The following is a 23033-nucleotide window of genomic DNA, read 5'->3' on the forward strand; positions in this document are numbered from 1 at the left end:
GTTATCTGAAACAGAAAAACAATAAAGATACATATTAATAGCCATGCGAGCAATAAACAGCTACACGTAGATACAGGACGAAAGTGGCCTGCAGCACCACAGAAATCCACCAGAGGGCACCACAACACCACAAATGAACAGTCGGGTAAATGCAACAAATAGTACAAATGACAAAAACCGTCAGAACGCATGGAATGAATGGTAATTCCCTCATATTCCCTGAGGGAATTACCATCATGGAATATGAGGGTAATTCCTCATATTCCAATATGTTATCTGGCAATAACATATTGTTATTGCCAGATACAATAACAATATGTATCTGGCAAAGTATAGTATATAACCTGAGCTGTTATAAGTAAACGCCTGCATTGTCGGCAGCCAGAGAAACACGAGGACGTCATCACCTCCTGGGCCAACAACCGACACAAACACAAATATCCGACATGAAACTGCACACTTACATCATAAAAACGCACACAGGTTTCATACACGGAAGTCCAAAGAAGGATTGATGGTGGATGTACGCGGATGCCACCGAGTACGGAAGAGGATTAGGGCCACCGAAAAAAAAAAATTCTGACTTTAAAGTCAGAATTCTTTTTTTTCTGAGAAAAAAAACCCAGATGCATCTTGGGTAATGCAGTGCCAAACAAACAGACGGACTTTTAACAGATATTATTAGGTTTTCATTAGTAAAATGGCAGCAAATTAGCTTATTTCATAACTTCATAACCTTTGACCTTCTCTCCTCTGGTCTGTTTAACAGCTACAGTCTCAGATCAGCTCAGCCCTCCAGGACTGTCAGCAGCAGAAACAGAAACTTTATACCTGTTGGGGAAAATATAGACTAGATTTGCTTTGCATTTCCCCGCATGATGGCAACAATATAATAGGATCCAATTAGATTCTTGATTAACATGGGTTGTTGCTATGTTGTTGTACGGAGTTTTGTTCAATGTGCCCCTTTTTTAAATTTGAGCCCCTGCCCCTCCTGGCCTCTGCACGGCCCTGTGTGTGTGGGTGTGTGTGTGCGTGTGTTGACGGGGTTGTGATAGTGAGTGGATATGGTGTGTTTGTGTTTGTGTGAGAGAGAGGGAGAAAGAGAGAGAGAGCAAATTGCTGCTCATCTAATCTCTCAAAGTGATGGAGGGGGAGGAGGGTTTTTTCTCCTTTTTTTGCTGCAGCTGCAAGAGAGAGAGAGCAAAAAGTGAGCTTGTCCACCTAGTGATTTCTTCACAGACGGCTGCATGATAATCCCAATCTGAGGCCATTAGTGCTCTGAGAGAGAGAGAGAGAGAGAAAGAGAGAGAGAGAGAGCGAGTGTTCACCGGAGAGAGGGAGGAGTGACTGCTCTGGACAGGGACGCACGGCTGAAAAAAGGACGGCAGAACAGGAGGAGAGCTTTTAAGGGATTTGGCGGAGATTTGGAAATTCTCATGCCGTGATGTTGCACTTATCTCTGCTCCTGCCAGGATACCGCGCTCTGAAAACCCTCCAGAGCCTCTTCTTCATTTAGTCTTTTTTTAAAATCACATCCGTTTTTTTTTTTTTCTTTTTTCAAATATTTTCTAACTTGTTTTTTGTTTAGTTTTTTTTTATTTTATTTTTGTTGTCTTTTTTTAACCGTGCAGAGCAGGCAGTCTGAGATGACAGAGCCTTGGGTTTGAAGTGCAGTCCGTCGAAACGGGACCGAGGTTGGAGGCCCGCCTGGAGAATCTCCTGTGATGGATGAATGGATGAAGAGTGATCCATGAAGAATGGGCAGGTGAGTAATGACTTGACTTCATACAAGTTGTTTGCAACTTTTTGTTTTTGTTTTTTTTTTTTTAAAAAAGTGATTTGTCTTACTTTCTCTATCATCCCTGTATTTTGTATTTTGAATCTGGACAGATTCAGTGACTTCAAACTTCTTTGGAGTGAAAAACATCAAGTAAAAATGTCCAGGCTCCACAGACAGCTGTGGATGCTTCTCTCTCTCTCTCTCTCTCTCTCTCTCTTGCTCTTCTCATGCAGATATAATCAAGCTGGTTGGGGTTTCGAGGCACGGATTGCCCCGTCAGTTTTCGTGATGTTTTCTGGTTTTGCAAAATTTATAATGTTTTCCATCACCGGCTCTGAGCCCTTCACGATAAAAGCTTCCAGCGTTCCCTCCGTGTCATCCTGCAGGTTGTTTACAAAACTCCTCGTCTCTGCGTTTTTGGTTGCTTTTTACATTTTTTTTTATCAACTTTACTTTTTATGCACTTGTTTTGGCCTTCTTCCTGAGTTTTGTTTCAGTTGTGTAGTAAAGCAAAAGCAGAAAAAACTAAAACAAACGTTAGTTCCTGAAACAGTGCAACCACAAGCACCTAACTGAGGGGCATCAAACTCATTTTTGTTTTGGGCCAAATCCAGATCATGAAGGTTCTTAAAGGGCCGGTTGTGGCAGAACATATTGATAAAACCCTTTCACCAACTGTTAAAATATCAATTAATTCTTAAAATTAAATATTATTGAACATCTATTCAGTTCCTCCAGGATTTTGTGATTATTTTTGTGTTGTTATATTTTTTTTTTGCAATAAAAACCAAAGTGTTTGTGGTACTAAATTAGAAATATTTGCAGATAGTGGCGCTTATTTATGATGGTGAATTTGACTTTTTATTACTCGCTGTATAGATCGTGATCTACGATCTGACATCAATGAAGGCTGAGGCAGCTGTTTAGTACAAGTAAGAACATATTTGAAAATGTTTGAGTAAAATCTGCAATAAACTCCCAATTATGTATTAGAAAAAAATTGCTAATTTGTTGACTATGTGTGAATTTTCATAATTCTCGAGAAACTGGGGGGACTGATTGATACAATTTGGCAGCAAATAAACAAGAACTGCATTGATTTGACTTGTAACATAATATTTAAGCACTCTTAGTGTTTAGAATCTAGAGGGCCACTTGAAAAGCTGCGGCGGGCCGGTTTTGGCCCCACGGGCCTGGAGTTTGACACGTGACCTAAATTCAGCAGTGACAATGTTCGATTTTTGCAGCTGAAATATGTCAAAACTGTTTTGATACGTTCAACATTTTTCCCCCCCAAACTGGAGTTTTCTTGTGATTTATGTAACGATGAACGCCTGAGATTCTCCTCGCTTTCACACACCTCGGTGTCCATGGCGACCATCTTTTGATTTCTCTCTTCCTGGTAGAATAAGAGTGAAATCAAGGAGAGATCCAGAATTTCAACTCTAAACTCTGGATCACTCCTTGACTTTTAGAGGTTTCTCAGTTTTGCTTTTTTTTTTTTTTTTTTTAGCAGCTTTCTTTATGTTGCCGTCTTCCTGAAATGTTGACGTTTGCTCGACTCACCGTGGGAAGAGCTTTATTAACGCTGCGTATTTCTTTCTGAATCCGTCCTTCTTTCTCTCTGCGCTGACTAATGTTTGAGTCCTGGCTGCAAAAATTAGAGCGACGCTTTAGTCACCAAATTTAGCTGCGAGGTTGGTATAAATGAGGCGGACCGTTTACATCTCTCCTTCGACAAATTGTTCGGTTTACGTTTATTGGGGGAAAAAAAACCTACTGATTATTACGGCCATGGTCTGATCACTGCGTACGTTTCCTGTAGCAGGACAAAAACCTGAGCCCTCTGTCCTCCGTGCAACACGCTGTGTGTAATGAGAACAACCGGTTCCCACCGGAGAACAACCCTAAAAATACAGTCAACGCTACAGTGGAACGCTTTAGATTGAAACGCAGTCATGTGTTGGAGCGGCCTAGTCAAATTCCAGACTTTTTTTTTTTTTTTTTTCTTGAGCTGCTGTACAAAACAAAACAATGGGCAGCAATTCAAGTGTCCGCTTCGGTTTTTATTTGCAAAACATCTAATTGACACACCAATCTTCTTTTGTGTGTCATATAAAACCCATCTGAAGTTGGTCTAAGTGTGGGAAAACATGTAAAGGAGTACGGAAACTTTCTGAGGATCCCCCTACAGGACGTACAGCTGTGGAAAAAATGAAGAGACCTCTGAAAACCTCCTGGTTATTCCACCAAATATAGATTTCTGAACTCTTCCTGAGTTAAAACGTTAGTGTTGTTGTCTTTAAATGAACATGAACTTGTTTTCTTTGCTTTATTTGAGGTCTGAAAGCGCTGCATGTTTTTTCGTTATTTCGACGGTTTCTCATTTTCTGCAAATTAATACTAAATTGTTGCTTGGATTTTCAGAGACATGTTGTCAGTAGTTCATAGGATAAAAGAACAATGTTCATTTTACCTAAACATTTACATGTAAAGAGTAAAATCAGAGAAATTGATCATTTTAAGTGGTCTCTTAATTTTTTTCCCCAGAGCTGTAGATCTATGAGATCGAGAAAGAATAAAAAAAAAAACAATTAAAAATGTAAGCTTTATTTAACCAGGTAAATAGACTGAGAACAAATTCTCACTTTCAACGACAACTTCTTCAGAAAACATTACAAAGTCATACAAAAGAATATCATACAAGTTTTCTGTATGTTATCATGTTTTCTGTCTTTACAGCAGAAAACAGAAGAATATCGTAAAACAGAGAGAAATAGGACACGATATTTACCCCCCTGACTGCTCCTGTTTTCTGCCCCCGGGGCTCCACAGGTAGACGGAGTGGCCCGGTGCTGCCAGTACCTCTGCTGGACATCATCATGATGCCAGAGGCCTGTCCATACCGTCTCCTCTGCCGTTCCACTTCGCTGTTGGCGTCCCGTCCATGGCTTCGTGTGCTTTGGCTCCTGCTGGTGGGCTCCAGCCCCCTCTCACTGGGCACCCAGCCCCAGTCCAGCCTCAAAATCGAGGGCGACATCACCCTGGGCGGGCTCTTCCCGGTGCACTCCCGGGGCCCTGCCGGCGTGCCCTGCGGCGAGATCAAGAGGGAGAAGGGGATCCATCGGCTGGAGGCCATGCTGTACGCCTTGGACCAGATCAACAGCGACCCCGACCTGCTGCCTAACATCACCCTGGGGGCCCGGATCCTCGACACCTGCTCCAGGGACACCTATGCCCTCGAGCAGTCGCTCACCTTCGTCCAGGCCCTCATCCAGAAGGACAACTCGGGGGTCCGCTGCTCCAACGGGGAGCCCCCCATCATCCCCAAACCGGAGAGGGTGGTGGGAGTGATCGGGGCGTCGGGCAGCTCCGTGTCCATCATGGTGGCCAACGTGCTCAGACTGTTTGCGGTGAGGTTTTACTTCTTTTTGCTAATGAAGGGAAACGGCTGAGTGGCCTGAATGTCCTCCTTCTGACCGACAAAGACGGAAGCGATAAACTGCACTGGTCAACAGCTAAAAAAAGGCCTGGGGTTTTTCAACAGTTTTAGGGTCATTTTGATGAGCTGAATCCAGAAATCACATTGGTTTTACTCAATCAGGTCAACTTCCTGAACTATGGAGCAACATGAGCATCAAAATGTACGACTTGTTCTCACATCTGGACCCTGAGAATCTGGATCAGTGAGTGAACAGCAGGAGGAGAGACTCCATCAGCACAGAAAAGAGACGGAGAATTTCACACAATGAAGACGAAATGTTCAGTTTATATGTACTTACCCTTATTAGTGTTTATTATTCAATTTAAAGAAATCTAAGTTTGTAGATTTAATTAACACACTCTGTTAGAAAACCATTTTGTTCTCCTATAACCATTTTTTGGATAAGAAATATTAACAGAAATGAACTGATAAAGTCACAAAAATGTCATGAATTTAGTCAGGAGGTCGGATTTCTCTAAATCAAATAAGAATAAAAACCTGATTGAGGAAAAATGGATGTCACTTTAGGATTCAGCGGTGCAAAATAATCCTAACTCAGTTGAAAAAACACAGACAACTTCCAAAGAATATTTTTCATAACCCAGTGCTGGTTATGAAAGTCCAGTGAGTCAGGAGTGAGCTGTACGTAGATACTTTACATGGGTCCAGAGATTGTGACAGACATCAAATGGAAGCTTTAGTTGATATTTCTGAAGGTTAGCAAAGCGGAAAAAAAAATTAAAAATTGAAAACGTTTTCCACTTCATAAACACTCTAAAGCAACAATTGTTGAATCGTTTTCCAAGTTTTCAGTTTATCTTCAGCTTTAATGGGTTGACTAATAACTTCTGTCAAAAATGACCAGCTCTTTTCTAACGGTGCTTATTTTCTATCGTCTCCATCTTTTGATTTTGGTTCCTTTACAGCCTCAACTCACCAGTTCAGCACCATATTTGTTTTCTGTTGTTGTTTTTGTCCTAAAGCCCACCATTTGACTGGAAGCATCTGTGTTTGTAATATTGTTTTTGTTTCATTTGGTGTCTGAAATTAGCATATTGAATTTTGATAATGAAGTGTTTTGTTGTGCAATAGCCACAATCTTGTTTTGATCTATAGGTGTTTGAACGTTTGGTTTTCGTTTTATGTTCCTGTTCTGACTGTGTGTTTGCTTACATGTCGCTATTTTTTGGTTTATTCCTTTATATTAGTTTATTCATCCTCGTCATTTCTGCTTTAAGCTGGTTTAAGTAGTTTAACGTTTCTTTCCGTTTCCTGTTTATGTCAGTTTCAGTATTCTTCCTTTTCACTCCCCTCTGCTTTGATTCACCCGATTCCCCCTCCCCAGCTGTTTTTCATGTCCTCGTGTGCCTCTGCCTGCTCCCTTCCTCAGCTGCGTCCACTCACCTGTGATTAGCCCTTCTGGCGCCGTTCTCCCTCAGTGTTGACGCTGCCCTTCCTCTTTCGCTCACTGCTGGATCCTCTGTTACGGTGCAGAACTGTAGCACAAAATGAAAATCAGTCAACTTTTAGGTACTCAGTCCCCTTTAATATAATACCTCTAAATAAAATCCAGTGTAAGTAATTGGCTGTAGAAGCCACATAATGGATTGAATTTAATCTCGGTATGAATCCAGAGGTGTTTTTGAAGGAGAGCGTCAGTCTACAGCTGATGTGGGAAAATGTGCTGGAACGGCAAATATCAGTCAAACATTTCTCAAATCTGAACACCACTTTGTTTTTTCAGACTTCATTCGCTCCGAATTTTGTGAAACATTTACCGTTTTTATTTCAGCTCATAATCCACACACACTACTTTGTGGTCTTTCTAATCAAATTGTCATAAAATACGCTGAAGTTTGGGACTGTAGCGTACGGTGGCCGACAGGTGCAAATGCGCAGCAAAAGAGAAAACATGCAAACAAAAAAGAAGACACCCCCGAATGAAATGCAGCAAACAAAAAGAGAGACGCAAACACCCCCGAATGAAATGCAGCAAATAAAAAGAGAGACGCAAACACCCCCGAATGAAATGCAGCAAATAAAAAGAGAGACGCAAACACCCCCGAATGAAATGCAGCAAATAAAAAGAGAGACGCAAACACCCCCGAATGAAATGCAGCAAATAAAAAGTGAGACGCAAACACCCCCGAATGAAATGCAGCAAATAAAAAGTGTTGAAAACGGAAGTGCTCCAGACCACTAGGGGGAGTCAAAGAAAATAGTATTCATTTCTATGGGACCAGATGCAAGATTCAGAGAAAGAAATTTGAAAGAAAGTAAAGGTATCTCTCTGAATCTTGCATCTGGAAAGTGTGATTATTGTGAGAAGTCTGAAACAATAGAGCATGTTATTTTAGAGTGTTGTAAGTATGAAGAAGAGAGAAGATGCATGCTGAGAGAGTGTGTAGGTATTAAAGAAAGGTTTAATTTAATAGAATTTTTGAGGAGAGATTTCGGGAGTAGACATATTCAAATAATTATTCGGTATCTTAAAAAAACAAAGCTATTTCATAGGATATGAGTAGAGCAAGTTGGGTGTGAGTGTGTAAAGAATATCAAAGAGGGGTATATAAAGCTATAAGCAAGTTGGATAATATAAGCAGGTGTGTATGTGTGGGGGTATGTTTAATCAGGAGTTAATGGAGGGAAAAGGTAGAAAGTGAAAGTTTATAGACCATCTCGAACCACACTCCATACTGGTAAGTGGCGGTAATGCTACTGTAAGTTTGTTGCCAACCGCCAATAAATACCAAGAAGAAGAAGAAGAAGAAGAATCTTGCATCTGGTCCCATAGAAATGAATACTATTTTCTTTGACTCCCCCTAGTGGTCTGGAGCACTTCCGTTTTCAACACTTTTTATTTGCTGCATTTCATTCGGGGGTGTTTGCGTCTCTCTTTTTATTTGCTGCATTTCATTCGGGGGTGTTTGCGTCTCTCTTTTTATTTGCTGCATTTCATTCGGGGGTGTTTGCGTCTCTCTTTTTATTTGCTGCATTTCATTCGGGGGTGTTTGCGTCTCTCTTTTTATTTGCTGCATTTCATTCGGGGGTGTCTTCTTTTTTGTTTGCATGTTTTCTCTTTTGCTGCGCATTTGCACCTGTCGGCCACCGTAGTCGGCCACCGTAGGTAGCGTGACAAAATGTGACGCATGTTTAACTCGCTGCCTCCGTACGGCGCTGGCTCGTTCTGTGAAATCCCACGTTCGGTTATCCGACAGGCCGAGCTTGGAGGGAAAACAAAGTCGGGTGTTTCGTGCGTTCCCACCCGAACGTCGCGCGTCACAGCGAGCGTGCTGAGGCAGCAGCCAATGGGAAGCGGCTTGCAGTCGAGGCAGATGTGAACTACAGAATCATAGATCCCAACCTCCTCTTATAAAACAAAAACCTCTCAGCAGCTCAATGGATCAGAAGAAGAAAAAACAAACAAAACAGCATCAGAGCAGCAGGATGGTGCTGATTCAGGATGAAACTAACTTATGACCTGGATAGGGTACATTTAGCTAAATGCTGTATTTGCTCCTGATATCCAGATAGCAACAGACTGCAGAGGCTCCTGGTCTGAGATACAATATATACTGAACAACTGATCTTAATCAGGCTGGGTTATTTTTGTCTAATACATTATTAATATTATTATTATTGTTACTGTTATTGTAGATTTTTGTGCAATGACTGTAAACAAGGCTTCCTGCCTTGACAAATGTCCACTCAACACTATAGTTTCAACTTTTGTTCCAAACATGTAGCTGCTATGAAATAGCTGCACACACTTAAAGAGCAGAAACCAAAGAAGCAGCCAAGGGGCCCCAATGGATCAGCTGCAGAAACCTGAAGAGTCTATCAACGGGACAACCTTTAGTCCCTGCACTGCGTGAATCCGTCCTTTTATGGAAGATTGGCAAGAAGAAGAAAAAAACAACCTGTTGTTGGAAAAAATTAAAATTAAAACATTGTAGGGGATGTGGCAGGAAACGCTCTCGGTAGACGACACCAAACGACTTTAGATGAACACCACACGTTTTGAGAAACACACAGATCTGGTCAGATGCGGTTTGAGTTGGGCGTTGACCATGACAGTGACCCTAACATACACCGACTTTGATCAAAACACATTCGTGTGTTAAAATTTGGGAAAAATGAAAAGGCTTCAAATACAAGGCAAACGGTGACAGGATGAAAAGCGATTGCAGTTCAATTTGCAATAACTAACCCATTTCACTGTTTATTTATGTAAGAATTAACAACTCTAATGGAAGTTAACTACCAACACATAATCTGTCATTGTGTCTTTTGCACACCCGCCTCGGGGAAACGCAGATTTTTCCCCCCTCCTGACTCATGAATTCATGACTCATGAATTCACGGAGGGGATTGCTGTGTCACCGATGTGGCTTATTGATTGTACCGCCAGAATTAGAGCGGACGCCTCTGTGGGATTAATTTGCAGGGGATTACACGTTGTCTCGCTCATTAGCGATTTGTATGCAAACATTTGGATCTGCTCTGTGATCCTGGTGCAGACTCTTCATTAACGTTCATAAAAGAGGTTTTGTTTTTCGGGGGTGGGAAGGGGAGAACCAAGCCCCCCCCCAAAAAAAAGAAAAACACAAAAAAACGCTGTTGCTTGAAATATCAAACAGGAAATTAGGAGTTTGGGAGGGTTCAAAACAGCTGCTACGCTGAGCTGCATCAAGCAACGTTTATTGTATGGCTCACAGCTGAGAAATGCTAACCTTTTTCTAGTCTCTTGATCGCCGTCTCTCCCTCTGTGCTTAACATAATTTGCTTAAAACCCCTATAATCCTTCCAGATAATCTGTGAAATGGTTCTCGCCCCTCTCTCCTTCTCCCCCTTCCCCAGCCCTTGTGTCTACCTTTGTGTTCACCCCCCATCCCCCCTCGCTCCCTGCGGAGGGCCTCGCCGATAAGCCACGCTGAAGCCCTGGATGGCATTAGCAGGTTCAGGGTTAAGGCTGCCAACATGCACTGCCGTCATTAAAAGAAGTAGCACACTAGTAAATTAATCTCCATATCCATTTTTTTTTTTACCCAGAAACAAATGCTTTTAGCTTGTTGCATCTGAATTTCTATGTCAGCCACTAAGAGTTAAATCTAGACCAAATGTTTCTCTTTTTTTTTATGCTCAACATCCAGATAGGATAAATATAGAAAGCCTTCACTTAGACTTTGTGTTTCTGTGAGTAAGTGGTGCATCATCCTCTGACATGGCTCAGTGCGTCCTCTTGTCATTCCTTTTTTTCACTTTTTATTCACGCATCGGCCTAATAATCAGCGCCGCTCGCATTTTCCACTCGACCCGACCCCTCTGCTCACAGCTGACCCCGTCCCGTGTGTGTGTGTGTGCCTCAGATCCCCCAGATCAGCTACGCCTCCACCGCCCCGGAGCTGAGCGACAACAGTCGCTACGAGTTCTTCTCCCGCGTGGTGCCACCGGACTCCTACCAGGCCCAGGCCATGCTGGACATCGTCAAGGCCATGGGATGGAACTACGTCTCCACGCTGGCCTCCGAAGGCAACTACGGGGAGAGCGGCGTGGACGCCTTTGTGCAGATATCCAGAGAAGCAGGTCGAGTTCGCTGCCCGTGAGACTGTAAACGTGCTGCCACAACGAGGGGGGGATTACTCATCGAGCTGCGCTGCTCTCGCTTATTAAACGACTGGAATGCGAAAGGGCAATCCTTTAATACTCAATGATGAGCAATTGCAGCTCGTCGCCATATAGGCCTACCGTTAATGTACCGATTCAATACCATTAAAAAAAAGTCCGACATCAGTGACCACAGAGGGCACGCTACCACTTTTTGACGTTTATAGCAATTTTGACAATCAAACCGCTGGCAAAGATGTGTACAAGGGCTTAAAATGAATTTTTTTTTCTATTGCAGGAATATTATCCTAAAATTTCATAATTGAATGGAGGAATTGGTTTTAATGGTATAAATTTGGGTACTTTCTGAGATGTATGCAAACTTATTATTGGGGCCTTCTCGAAGGGGCTGCAGCGTCATTTCATGAAATGATGGCGAGCGACATGGGGGTGGGGGTGAGAGCAGAAGGACACTTAATCAATTATTGATTATGTAACTTGCACAGGCAACAGCTGTCGCTAGTAAATTCAGAAAATGCTGCTAGAAATAATTTTTCCGCCATTATTCTGACGCCCTGTCTAACCTAGCAAGCCATACGTCACGTTAGATACCCACTTTTTGCACCACTGTGTGCAGCTAAAAACTCTTAAAATAAGTGCAACAAAGTGTTTTTAAACAAATCAACTTTTTTTAAAGTCGCTTAGAGTTTCTAAAATATTCTAGCTAAGAACCAATCACTTCCTGTTCACCTTGAGATTAGATGTACATAAAACTGTAGGGAGGAAGGGCATTTTAGGGTCACCACATCTCAAGAACTTATGTTTCTCCTTCTCCAAAGCTTCTTGGAACCCCAGTGGAGTGTGTGGCATTAGGAACTTTATGTAATTTCAAAATGCTATGTTAAATTTTTTTTAAAAATCTGGTGGTCTGAAAGCAGGAAACGGATCGGCATTCATAATGATCCGAAACATTTGGCCAAGTCACAAAAATAGCAACGATTGAAATAAAGGCAGTTATTTCTCAAAAGTTAGATTTTTCCTGATTGACGGATAACTTAACTGGGATAAAAGATAAATGTTTTATGACTGTTCACACATCTTTACCAAATGGTTTGCATGGGGATATGTTTTGGATAGTGTGCAGTGCAAACTGAGCAGACGGTCACGATTTCTTGTTGGGGAATCGTAACGAGTCAGACGTTAACACCAAATCCAGAGCTAACAGCTGTGTTTTTACACTGGAAAACCAGAGGGAGTCGTGTAAATTCCCTGCTGCCACACTTGGTGGTACTTAGTGCTGCTACACAAAAAGCTAGCGTGCCAAATTAGGCTCTTTAACAGTGTACTTGCTAAACAGCAGCATGCCAGCAGAAGTCTCAGAGCCCCTTGCGTGACCCTACGTTCTTGAATCTTTCATGACTACACTACTAAGAACTTATTATGCCTGACTTTTGAGATAAGCCAGGGTAGCAACCAAACCATGTACACCTCCTATCAATATTTGACAGCATACATGTAGCCTTGCAAAACTGTTTGTACATATTGATTTTTCTAGACAACTGTCGGTTGTGCATTTCACAAAGTTGGTGTTTCACGGAAGTGTGGCAAGAAGAAAACTTCCTGAAGGCTTCTTGATAGGTGTTCTCTTAACGCCTATGAAATAGTCCTGCTTGCAGTTGGCAGAGGACACAACAAGCATGTGGAACAAGATGCTTTTGTTGACATTGAACAGATAATTTATGCTCAAAAATCAATGAGAATGAAATAAAACGCATCGGTTCTGATAGCTTTCCCCCCCCAATAAATGAAATCATCATTTAATAGCTGGATTTTGTTTCTACTCGTAGTTTGATATTAAAATTTGTTTGATGACCTGAAACATTTAAAGGAGTAGTACTGCGTAAAATCAACTTTTTTGAGTTTTACATGATGTCATGATGATATTCCCTCGTCATACCTGGAGAGTTGCCTTGATTCTTTCATGCATGTTTGAGAAATCCTATAGTCTCCGACGGCAACCTTTCAGCTGTGCAAAACGCTTGGGTGGACCTAGCTCCGCCCTCGAGCTGCAGTTTCCAAGCTTCTGAGCTTCAGCCTCACAGAGCAGCCCTCTCCCGCTCAGCTCCTTCAGACTAGTCATCAGCAATTAGCAAACATCTGATGGGACCGTGCATGCTGAAGAGCTACTTCTCGGTAAAGCACTGGTATAATCGTTGTTAAAGGGTTAATAGAGGAGCCATGTTGTGAAGACTTCCTAAAGGCGGAGTTTCGGAAAGAGCAGGAGTTTTTAAAAAGATAGAGGCCCGATTACGAGGCGCTAAATTACGAAGCCATGTTTCTTTTAAGTCACATTTGATGCCTGTAGCATTTTTATAACAACTGAAAGTAACACAGTTACTTGATTATGCTATAAAACGGTGCTGTGTCTGGAAAACACACAAGAAATTTGTGGGAAGGTAAAATACTTTTCACAGCACAATATTTAATTTCCCTTTGGAATCAATAAAGTATTTTTGAACTGAATTGGATGTACAGTCCCGACATTGTCTGTACTGCCTGTTTTGCAGGGGGTCTCTGCATCGCTCAGTCCATAAAGATCCCCAGAGAGCCCAGACGAGGCGAGTTCGACAAAATCATCAAGAGACTGATGGAGACTTCTAACGCTCGCGGGGTAATCATCTTTGCTAACGAAGACGACATCAAGTGAGTCGAGCTCCGCTGGCTGCCGCTTTTACGATACGAGAGATGGCGAAATCCACCACAGATCCATTATATCCATTATACTTCTTTTCCATTATATTTTGTGCTTGTGTGTTTCAGACGGGTGCTGCAGGCTGCAAAAAAAGCCAACCTGACAGGCCACTTCCTGTTTGTCGGGTCCGACAGCTGGGGGGCCAAAAGCTCCCCCATCGAAGATCAGGAAGAGGTGGCAGAGGGAGCGGTCACCATCCTGCCGAAAAGAGCCTCTATTGATGGTATGCGAGATTTATACATGTGGGAAGGCTGGGTGCACATCCAAAGGGATATGACATCTGACAGTCATCGATGAGTCAACTAATAATGCTATAGAATAGTTCACAACTGATTGATAAGTTCGATCTGATATTGCCATCCTACTTAAATTGAGGAAACCAGAAGCACATTCAAACATGCTTGTATAAAAATATGACTTTTTTTTTTCCCCTTCTGATTTTCACCCCAGCTGTCTGTTTCACTGGCGTATAAGCCCCCATGAACTTGAACTCAATATGAAATGCTTCTCGATCCAGGGTTTGACCAGTACTTCACCTCGAGGTCCCTCGAAAACAACAGAAGGAACATCTGGTTCGCTGAATTCTGGGAGGACGACTTCAAGTGCAAACTGACTCGACCTGGCATAAAATACGACCCCGACAGAAGGAAATGCACAAGTGAGGAGGCCACGGTTTCGATCCGCAGCGAAGACACTGACCGTACACATTTGAAACTTAACCTCGGTTCTGTGTGTGTGTGTGTGTGTGTGTGTCTGTGTGGCATGTTTCCCGCCAGGCGAAGAAAGAATCAGCCGGGACTCTCAGTACGAACAGGAGGGCAAGGTGCAGTTCGTCATCGACGCCGTGTACGCCATGGCCCATGCGCTGCACAGCATGCACATGGACCTCTGTCCCGGCTCCATGGGCGTCTGCGAGAAGATGGACCCCGTGGAGGGGCGGATGCTCCTCCAGTACATTCGCTCTGTAAACTTTAACGGTGAGTCACGTTTAGAAAAGAGGCCAAACTGAAAGGAAATTAAGATTTAGACCCGGCAAAGGAAACTTTGACAAAAAAATAAATAAAATAAGATGATTTAAAGGAGAGAGTGGCAGAAGGGAAGGCCAGATTTAATGTGAAAGCTTTGAGATGCTTTCTGCTTATGCTCCAAACTGCAGAACACAACACGTTGCTCTCAAAGAGAGTCCCCTCCCCTTGAGGCTACCTCCTCGGTCTTTTGTGCGCACAACACTCCCGCTTTTCATCGCTCTCTCGTCTTTTATAGAAAAAGAGTCACAGTTTGAAAAAAATTAGAAATAAAAAAAAGTGTTCTATGGAAGCATCCTATTTACTACTTTCCTCCTTCCTGGGCGACCTTGTCTTGTATAGAAGACTTTCTGATTGAGAGCGCCTGCAGGGACCCGAGAGGAGCATTCAATCACGTTAGGGCAAGAGAGCAGAGTGCGCTGAAAGACTGTACGCTTGGAGCTGCTAAAAAGCATCCTGCACTTAGCTTTCAAATGACTGCGCAAGACTAAAGTAAGCAACACTGTATTCAACAGTGTGTGGGCATTTTCTCTCTCTCTCTCTCTCTCTGTATCCTCGATTTCTCTGTCACACGTCTTGTGTGGGTTCAACTTTTTAAAAGTCTTCCTCCAAACAACAGGCAGCGCAGGTACGGCAGTGATGTTCAATGAGAACGGAGACGCTCCCGGTCGCTACGATATCTTCCAGTACCAAATATCCAACGTCAGCAACCCCGGCTACAGGGTTATCGGCCAATGGACAAACCACCTGCGACTTAACGTAAATATCTGCACGATTCAGACCTCTTATACCAACTAATGGGAAATTAATTAAAAAAAAGGTATCTGGTTTTGACAAAGAGTCAGTAGAGAAGATAAAAATAATAGTGACAAAATAAAAAGTTAGCAAAATCAATTAGATGCGAGTCTAAGTGAGAGGGACTTCAGTCCACAATGGAAGACTTCATGTAAGATTTGGATTATGCAACTTCAACCTTTCCAACATTTTCCAGTGTGAGAAATCAGCTGGCGTGAATAAAGTCAGAAATATAAGTAGAAAATTCAAACCTTAAGTAACTGCATAACCCAATCTGACTGATTGCCTCATAAAACTTATCGACAGTTGAAGTAATAAACTGTTTTTATTAGCTTTTAATGGAGTACAGTTATGAAAACAAAATTATATATATACCAATCTGTCTCTTGAGTCTAGAAATATTTTGAAACTCTACATAAGGGGTCGTAGTCGGATACATTTTACACAAGATAGCCTAAACAAGAGGATCACTATCCTCTTGATGTACGCACAGTATGTGGCTACACAAAATCTAAAATAAAAACTTGGTCAGTTTAGTAGTAGTTAAATAAACATGCTTTTTTTTTTCGTTCTGCTCTTTACAGAGCAACAAAACTCTTACTAATTGATATTATCCGTTTAATTTTGGACAACTGCTCAGGTAGCTAGCCTCCGGCCTCCTGTTTGACAGAGATGCTAGCTAACTGTGCTAGCATAATAAGAAGGAGAAAGTGGTGCTCTTTAGGTCTCCAAATAACAGTGTTGGCAAGATTGTAGCAACTGGCTGTATGGACCAATAAGTGGAGGAAAGGGGAACGCTAACATCTCTCAGGTAACCTGGGGAAACTGTGGTCAGTCGGGTTTTCTCCAGCATTTTGTTAAAAGGACTTACTCTTCTATAAAGTGCAGCACAATCTGAAAGCAAGTAACTTTCAGTTATAAGCAGTATTTTTTTTTCTTGGAAAAAAAAAAATTAAAATTTGTATTTTGTGGTTTCCTTGTTCTAATTGTTCCAAAGGAGCAATACTGTTCCCCTAGCTAAATGCTAAGCTAACCATTGAGTATAGTTAGCATTTGTATAATTCCAGCAATATATGCAGTAGTGCCACATTGTGAGTTCTTTTTTTTTCAGCTGTGTCAAATTCAGCAAAAAATATTTCCTATTAGTGTTATCTACGTAATAACAGAAATCAAGACTGGTTACACGAGTGTGTGTTTGAACATCTACTGTAGCTGGAGGAGATGCAGTGGTCAGGAGGTGACCGCAAGATCCCGGAGTCCGTGTGCAGTTTCCCCTGTGAGCCCGGTGAGAGGAAGAAGATGGTGAAGGGTGTCCCCTGCTGCTGGCACTGTGAGCTCTGTGACGGCTACCAGTTCCTGCTGGACGAGTTCTCCTGTGACATGTGCCCTTTTGACATGCGGCCCCTGAAGAACCGCACAGGCTGTCGGCCCACGCCCATAATCAAGTTGGAGTGGAGCTCTCCCTGGGCCATCATCCCTGTCTTCCTGGCCATACTGGGAATCCTAGCCACGACTGGAGTCATCGCCACCTTCGTCCGATTCAACGACACACCCATTGTTCGCGCATCTGGCAGAGAGCTGAGCTATGTCTTGCTGACGGGCATCTTTCTCATCTACCTCATCACCTTCTTCATGATTGCGGAGCCCAGTGCGGGTGTGTGCACCATACGCAGGCTGCTGCTAGGTCTCGGGATGTGCATCAGCTACTCCGCAATGCTCACCAAGACCAATCGGATCTACCGGATCTTTGAACAGGGCAAGAAATCTGTCACGCCTCCCAAGTTCATCAGCCCCACTTCTCAGCTGATTATCACCTTCATCCTCATTTTGGTTCAGGTAAACCGGTAAATGGTTTTGTGACATACATCATCGCTTCGGTACCTACAGCAGTCTAATGCTTCTCTCACTCTCTCTCTGTAGTTACTGGGGGTGTTCATTTGGTTTGGCGTGGTTCCCCCTCACACTACCATTGACTACGATGAGCTAAAGCCTCCGAATCCGGAGTTTGCACGTGGGATCCTGAAGTGCGACATGTCGGATCTGTCCCTTATACTCTGTCTGAGCTACAGCATTGTGCTCATGATCACCTGCACGGTGTACGCCATCAAGAGCAGAGGAGTCCCGGAGACCTTCAACGAGGCAAAGCCCATTGGCTTCACCATGTACACCACCTGCATCATCTGGCTGGCCTTCGTTCCCATCTTTTTTGGAACAGCACAGTCTACAGAGAAGGTAGGGAACTCAAGAATGAGCCCAGTTTTCTGCTCCCCAACATCTAGCTGACATTTTTTTTAATGAGGAAATTTTTTTAATTATGAAGTTTCTTCGATTTAAAAGTGTCACATTGTCAATTGTTGCTGTAATTAAAGTGGTAGAAATAAGACATTAAAACAAATGATAGGGCCATTTGAAACTAGGCAAGGACGACTGGTAAACATCACCCCTAGTCTTATTGAGGACTTAGAGTACTTCATACAGTGAAATATACTTTCACTATCCTGTATTCAGACATTTCAGACTGTACCTTCGGCGCATGTTCTTACCATTCACAAATCTAAGCGTCAATGAACACAAGGGTGAAGCAGGGTTCACTGCCTCACATCTTGCCAACTGATACAGTAGGAATGCTACACTATTGCCTTTTAACTGCAGATATGTCAAAACACAAAAGACCTAGGCTGACTGAGCCTTATTAAGTAGTGCAGTCCCCGAACCTTTGAATTTTTGCAACATATGCACCACCCGTCACTCATACTGAACAATTCGGATTGTGGCCTGTCAATGCAGGTACGCCTGAACTGGCATTTCAATGAACCCTACATGAGGGCCATTTTCAGAGAATACCGCACCAACGTCCGCGTCTAGTGTAAACGCCAGGCCACTTGCTCGGCTCGTGTGCGCTTAATGCAAACTTTTAAAAGTGTAACCAACTCAGCCTCAAGGGCTCACCACACGGGGGCGATCAACGCAACACGCAGCGAGGAACGTGAATAGAGCAAGCATGTGGAAGAAGATTCTCTGACCAGAGGAGACCCTAACTTAACTTTCTGGGCTACGTCCAAAAGATTATGCGGTGGAAATCCAACATGTCACACATTCATACACCACGGTGACACATGGTGTCAGAGGCAGCACGCTGTGGGCATGGGGCAGGCTAGCTGAAGTTGAACAGTAGATGGATGGAGACTAAGAGTTGTGAAAATGTTTGCAAAGGACTGTTGGTCTAAAAAAAAGACAATGGATGATCTGTCGACTCCCATTTGAGACAACTCTTTCCTTTATCCCTATGAAGGCATTAAATTGGTGCAGTGGCTGAAAATATTGCAACACACAAAGGCAAGCACACTCACAGTTGGAAAGTGAAAGAAAAGAAACCCTCAAATCCTCAAAGTGAAATCTCGGTTTGCTGCCTGTCAAATCGTATTTGCTTTCCGCTGCCCTCGCAGAACATCCTGCCACCACTGTACTTAGGGTTTAAATTAGCTTTGGGGTTATTTTCTGCCGCAAGATACGGGACCGATGGAGGAATATCGGAGAAAAAAAATACGGATAGGCTTTGACTAATCGAGAGCCGCGTTATGACTCAGTCAAGCTGAAACAATTAAAGCCTTGGGGTGCTTTTAAAGTCTTTTCACCTCTACAAACTGGAAGTGAAGTGAATGAAGACAGGAAGGGAAGACGACAGGAGGACAGACGAGCCGACGGGATGATCCGGACCGCTCGGAGACCAATTTAACCGTCTCGTTCAATTAATCATCACTTTGGGGGAAAACGGCTAAATATAGGCCGCGTCTTCTGTCGGCGTCGTGAAAGTGACATCTGTTACCAAGCCGTCACGTGCAGAGAGCCTCGCGCGGGGAGGAGCTGGTCTACCTGTTAGCCCGAAACATGGCGGCAGCAAAAGTTATCCGTTTCTGAGCACCTCTCCCTGCTTGCCCCGGGGCCAAACACAAACACACACACACACATACACACACCCACACACTCTCTCTCCACTGTACCACAAAATCACTGAAAGCTTCTCTAAGAAAGAAGATTCCTCCGAGAAAAAATAAATAATAATACAAAAAAGACATGCGAAAGACGGCAGAGGACAGCGGTATAACCTCAACTGAGAAGCGGCGGGATGATGGTTGGTGACTTATTTATGGCAGACACATGTATTATTCATGGCGCATACACTTCATTTTTTTTTTTTTGCCTTGACAGACTTTTTGAAAATATATATAATTTCACATGTTATTGGTACCTTTTAGTGACGCTAAGAAAATAAAGCTAGACAAATGAAATTATGAGAATAAAGCCAACATTATGAGAATAGTATTACGAAAATAAAGTCACGATATTACGACTTTATTCTCAAAATATTGACTTTTCTCCTATTGCAACGGTAGCCTCATATTATTTAGACTTCATTCTCGTAGCACGACATTATTTTCGTGTTGTTTAGATGTTTTCCCTCGCAGTACAACTTTATTCTCGTTTTATCTTAGTATGGCCGCAGTACTCCGTCGTACTTTTTGATTACTTTTGCCATTTTTTTTTTTCAGAAGTAAAGTAAACGGTGAAGAGAAAATGTTGTGAAAACCCAGAAATGGGACATCTTCTCCAGACTACATATTCAGAGACATACATCATTCATCAGGGCATACTGGCCGCTGTGGTTTAAAATGGAAAAAATACAATAAATACGACAGCCTGTTCTCCTGAGCCTTGTCGTTGTTCCCAGATCCCCTGCTTGTGTTTCTCTGTCTCTAGATGTTCATCCAGACCACCACCTTGACCGTCTCCATGAGCCTGAGCGCCACCGTGTCCCTGGGCATGCTCTACATCCCCAAGGTCTACGTCATCATCTTCCACCCGGAGCAGAACGTCCAGAAGAGGAAGCGCAGCTTCAAAGCCGTGGTCCAGGCGGCCACCGTGTCCACGCGCCTGTCCCAGAAGGTCAACGACAAGCAGAACGGGGAGTCCAAGGTGGAGCCGGACAGGTCTCAGTGACACGACGGGGGGGTGACATTTAGAGCTGGAAACATCTGAGCGTCTGTTTCTGTCCTTGAGTTGTGGAACCAAACTACCAGCAAATGTGGAGGTTTAGAAAACTTTATTCAACCTGGAGGGAAACATGGAAACAAAGGAAAAACTAACACTCACACACACGGGACTGTAGCAATACTGAGCCGTCTTGAATCAAATGGAAAAACAACTGGTTTTTTTATGCTCCTTTATCCACTGACTGCTCTAGTCTGTAGGTGGATAAAGGGGAGGTGGGATTAATTACATTTTAAAAATATGAAATTGGTGCACAAGTTTGAATTCAATGTTGATTTTCTAATCCAAAAAGAGACAAAATGAGACGTAGAAGCTCAAATACGTACGTAAACATCCGCCGATATTTGAGTAAATGTCCTTCAGCACACCGCAGAGAAACCACGCACTTTTTAAGGCGGTCAGCATAATTCTGGCATAATTCTGCACGGATATTTCACCATTCTTCTTCTTAGGAATGGTCAACGCATTTAAATCGCATTCATTCCACAAGCCTAAAGTCGGCCTGCTTCATGCATTCCAAAAAACAGTTTTAATTAGGAGTGCACCGATACAATTTGCAGATAGGACGATACTTACAAGAGAAGCCGATCTTATCTAACTCTGCAAAGGTGTATCCTTTTTCTCTCCTGGCTTAAGTGACAGATCTTCTACCCGGTCACATCTGCACGTCGCCAACGATTTGACTTTGCTGCTTTATTTACCAACTTTTCAGACCAAGAAAAAGTTGGTCTGAAAAAAGCCACCTTTTTCAGTTGGCTTTTTTATTGGCCAATACAAAATTTTGGCCGATTTTGTATCGGTCAAAATTGGAATCGACAGGTCAGGCTTTTCAAAAGATAGGCGATCGACTGGAAAACTTGAGTCGGTGCAGCTCTAGTTTTAATGCGTCACATCCACAGGTGACCAAGTTTCAGGCGACTGGCTGTGAAGTTCAAGAATCTTGATCTATTCCTCCTGCTTCAACGATCAAACATCCAACTGCAAATTGTGCCTGATGTACAAAATCTGTGCGGGTTTCAAAACAATTTCTACATTCCTACATATATGAGCCTATAGTTATAATTTTCACCCTTTGTGGCGAACAGAAAATTCACATTTAATTTCTATTTCAAAAAAAAAAAAATGCTGTTTGGGTTTAGAAACCACCCAAACAGCATTTTGGTTTGAATGCGTCTCTGAAAGCCCTTCGTGAATAGATCCATGCCTACGATTGGTGGACATAAAAGACTCTGCAGGACTGTCCTTATACCTCAGCTCAATGGAGGCGTGTTAGAAGTTTAAAACGCTCCTTCGGAAATACTTCTTAGGAAAAAGAAAGGCATTTTCCTTTTTCCTACAGGAAGATTTACATCGTTAGTGGAAGCCGTTGGGACTGAGCGGCTCCTAAAGCACTGCATGGTCATGTGTTTATGAATGTTTCACACGTTGTTTATGAGGGATGACCGTCTCGTATCACACTGGAGGGAGGCAGATTTAAAACATATCACTATGTCTGTATCGCTGCTGGTCTCAATAGCCAGTCGCTTATGTCACGCAATATTTCTTTCTTTTTACCAATGTAGTAATGAGACAACCTAATTCGCTTTTAGGTGGAAACTTCATTTAGGGGCACAAACAGGACGTGGGTGATTGTGAGCAGGATGTTTGTTCTCTACCTGGTACTTTCGCATAAGCATTCTGGAAAACAATGTTTGGTATTTCCCCATATTGTTTGTGAAAATATGAAGCATTCTGTGAAAAGGTCAGGCTGCGTGGCAGCTGTAATGCTACCGCCTGTGAAGCTGCCAGAGCGCAGCCGATCGGCCTTTATCACGATGAAAATACAGTCGAGGAAATGTTGGGAATGATTAAAATGACACCGAATCAATACGAGCTCATGTTCGCCTAATAGACCTGTTTTAGTTTCCTTTGTAAACTTCATTCATCTCAGGATTTTCTTTTTGTTTTTTTACAACAGAGTAAATAGTTAAGGAGCACGACTTGAACTTTTTCACTTTCTTGTTTCACCGAACTAAAGGAAACGTTTTTACCCGTTAGTGGTGCTGCTTTGTTTGAAGGATGGGCTGTAGGTTAGCGGCCCCTTTTTTTTTTTTAAAGAAATTAAAATTGGTAAGTTTGAAGTGTGAAAAGGTAACAGAGAAGTCAAACATGTTTTGGTTCATCTTGATTTTGTACCTAATCTTATCCTCAAAATTGAAAATCGTTGCCTTTCTTTTGATGTTTAGTGATAGAAATAAAATGGTATTAGCTTGTACTGCTAACAGCATAGTTAGCACATCAGTTAGCAAATCCTGCTGGTTTTTGGGTTTAGCACCTTGACCTGAAACATGGTTTCATGTTAGTTGTGTTACATCACAGCAACTAACTGAATCCTATCAGAACTGAGCAGTTACCTTCACTTAATTCACGTTTACATCACAAAAAATTTGTTTGCAGGTTGTTCTTCAATTAGAAAAGAAATTATTTAATTTGGATTATGGCTTACAGCTATGAAAATTACAATTTCAGTTCGTTAAGTAAAAAGTACTACATCAGACC

The 23033-nt window shown here is 42.6% G+C and overlaps 1 protein-coding gene across 1 annotated transcript; it reads left to right on the top strand.

Annotated features, from left to right (window-relative positions):
- The first annotated feature begins 1264 nt into the window (after positions 1 to 1264).
- Positions 1265 to 23018, top strand: LOC102232221 (metabotropic glutamate receptor 6). The gene is made up of 11 exons (XM_023353391.1): positions 1265 to 1768; positions 4619 to 5196; positions 10637 to 10853; positions 13442 to 13577; positions 13695 to 13849; positions 14144 to 14284; positions 14403 to 14603; positions 15271 to 15410; positions 16659 to 17282; positions 17367 to 17678; positions 20205 to 23018. Exons 2-11 carry the CDS (start codon positions 4666 to 4668, stop codon positions 20442 to 20444), a joined length of 2697 nt encoding a protein of 898 aa, XP_023209159.1. The 5' UTR covers positions 1265 to 1768; positions 4619 to 4665; the 3' UTR covers positions 20445 to 23018.
- Positions 23019 to 23033: the final 15 nt, after the last annotated feature.

Source organism: Xiphophorus maculatus, chromosome 20 (assembly GCF_002775205.1).
Source record: "Xiphophorus maculatus strain JP 163 A chromosome 20, X_maculatus-5.0-male, whole genome shotgun sequence".
NCBI lineage: Eukaryota > Metazoa > Chordata > Actinopteri > Cyprinodontiformes > Poeciliidae > Xiphophorus > Xiphophorus maculatus.

What these genes read in the sequence shown, in the direction of transcription:
- LOC102232221 (XM_023353391.1), top strand. Translation starts at nt 4,666, where the DNA reads ATGATGCCAGAGGCCTGTCCATACCGTCTCCTCTGCCGTTCCACTTCG. An exon ending in GAAAAGAGCCTCTATTGATG is followed by an intron (nt 13,850 to 14,143) that starts GTATGCGAGATT and finishes TTCTCGATCCAG; the next exon opens with GGTTTGACCAGTACTTCACC. An exon ending in CAGCACAGTCTACAGAGAAG is followed by an intron (nt 17,679 to 20,204) that starts GTAGGGAACTCA and finishes CTCTGTCTCTAG; the next exon opens with ATGTTCATCCAGACCACCAC.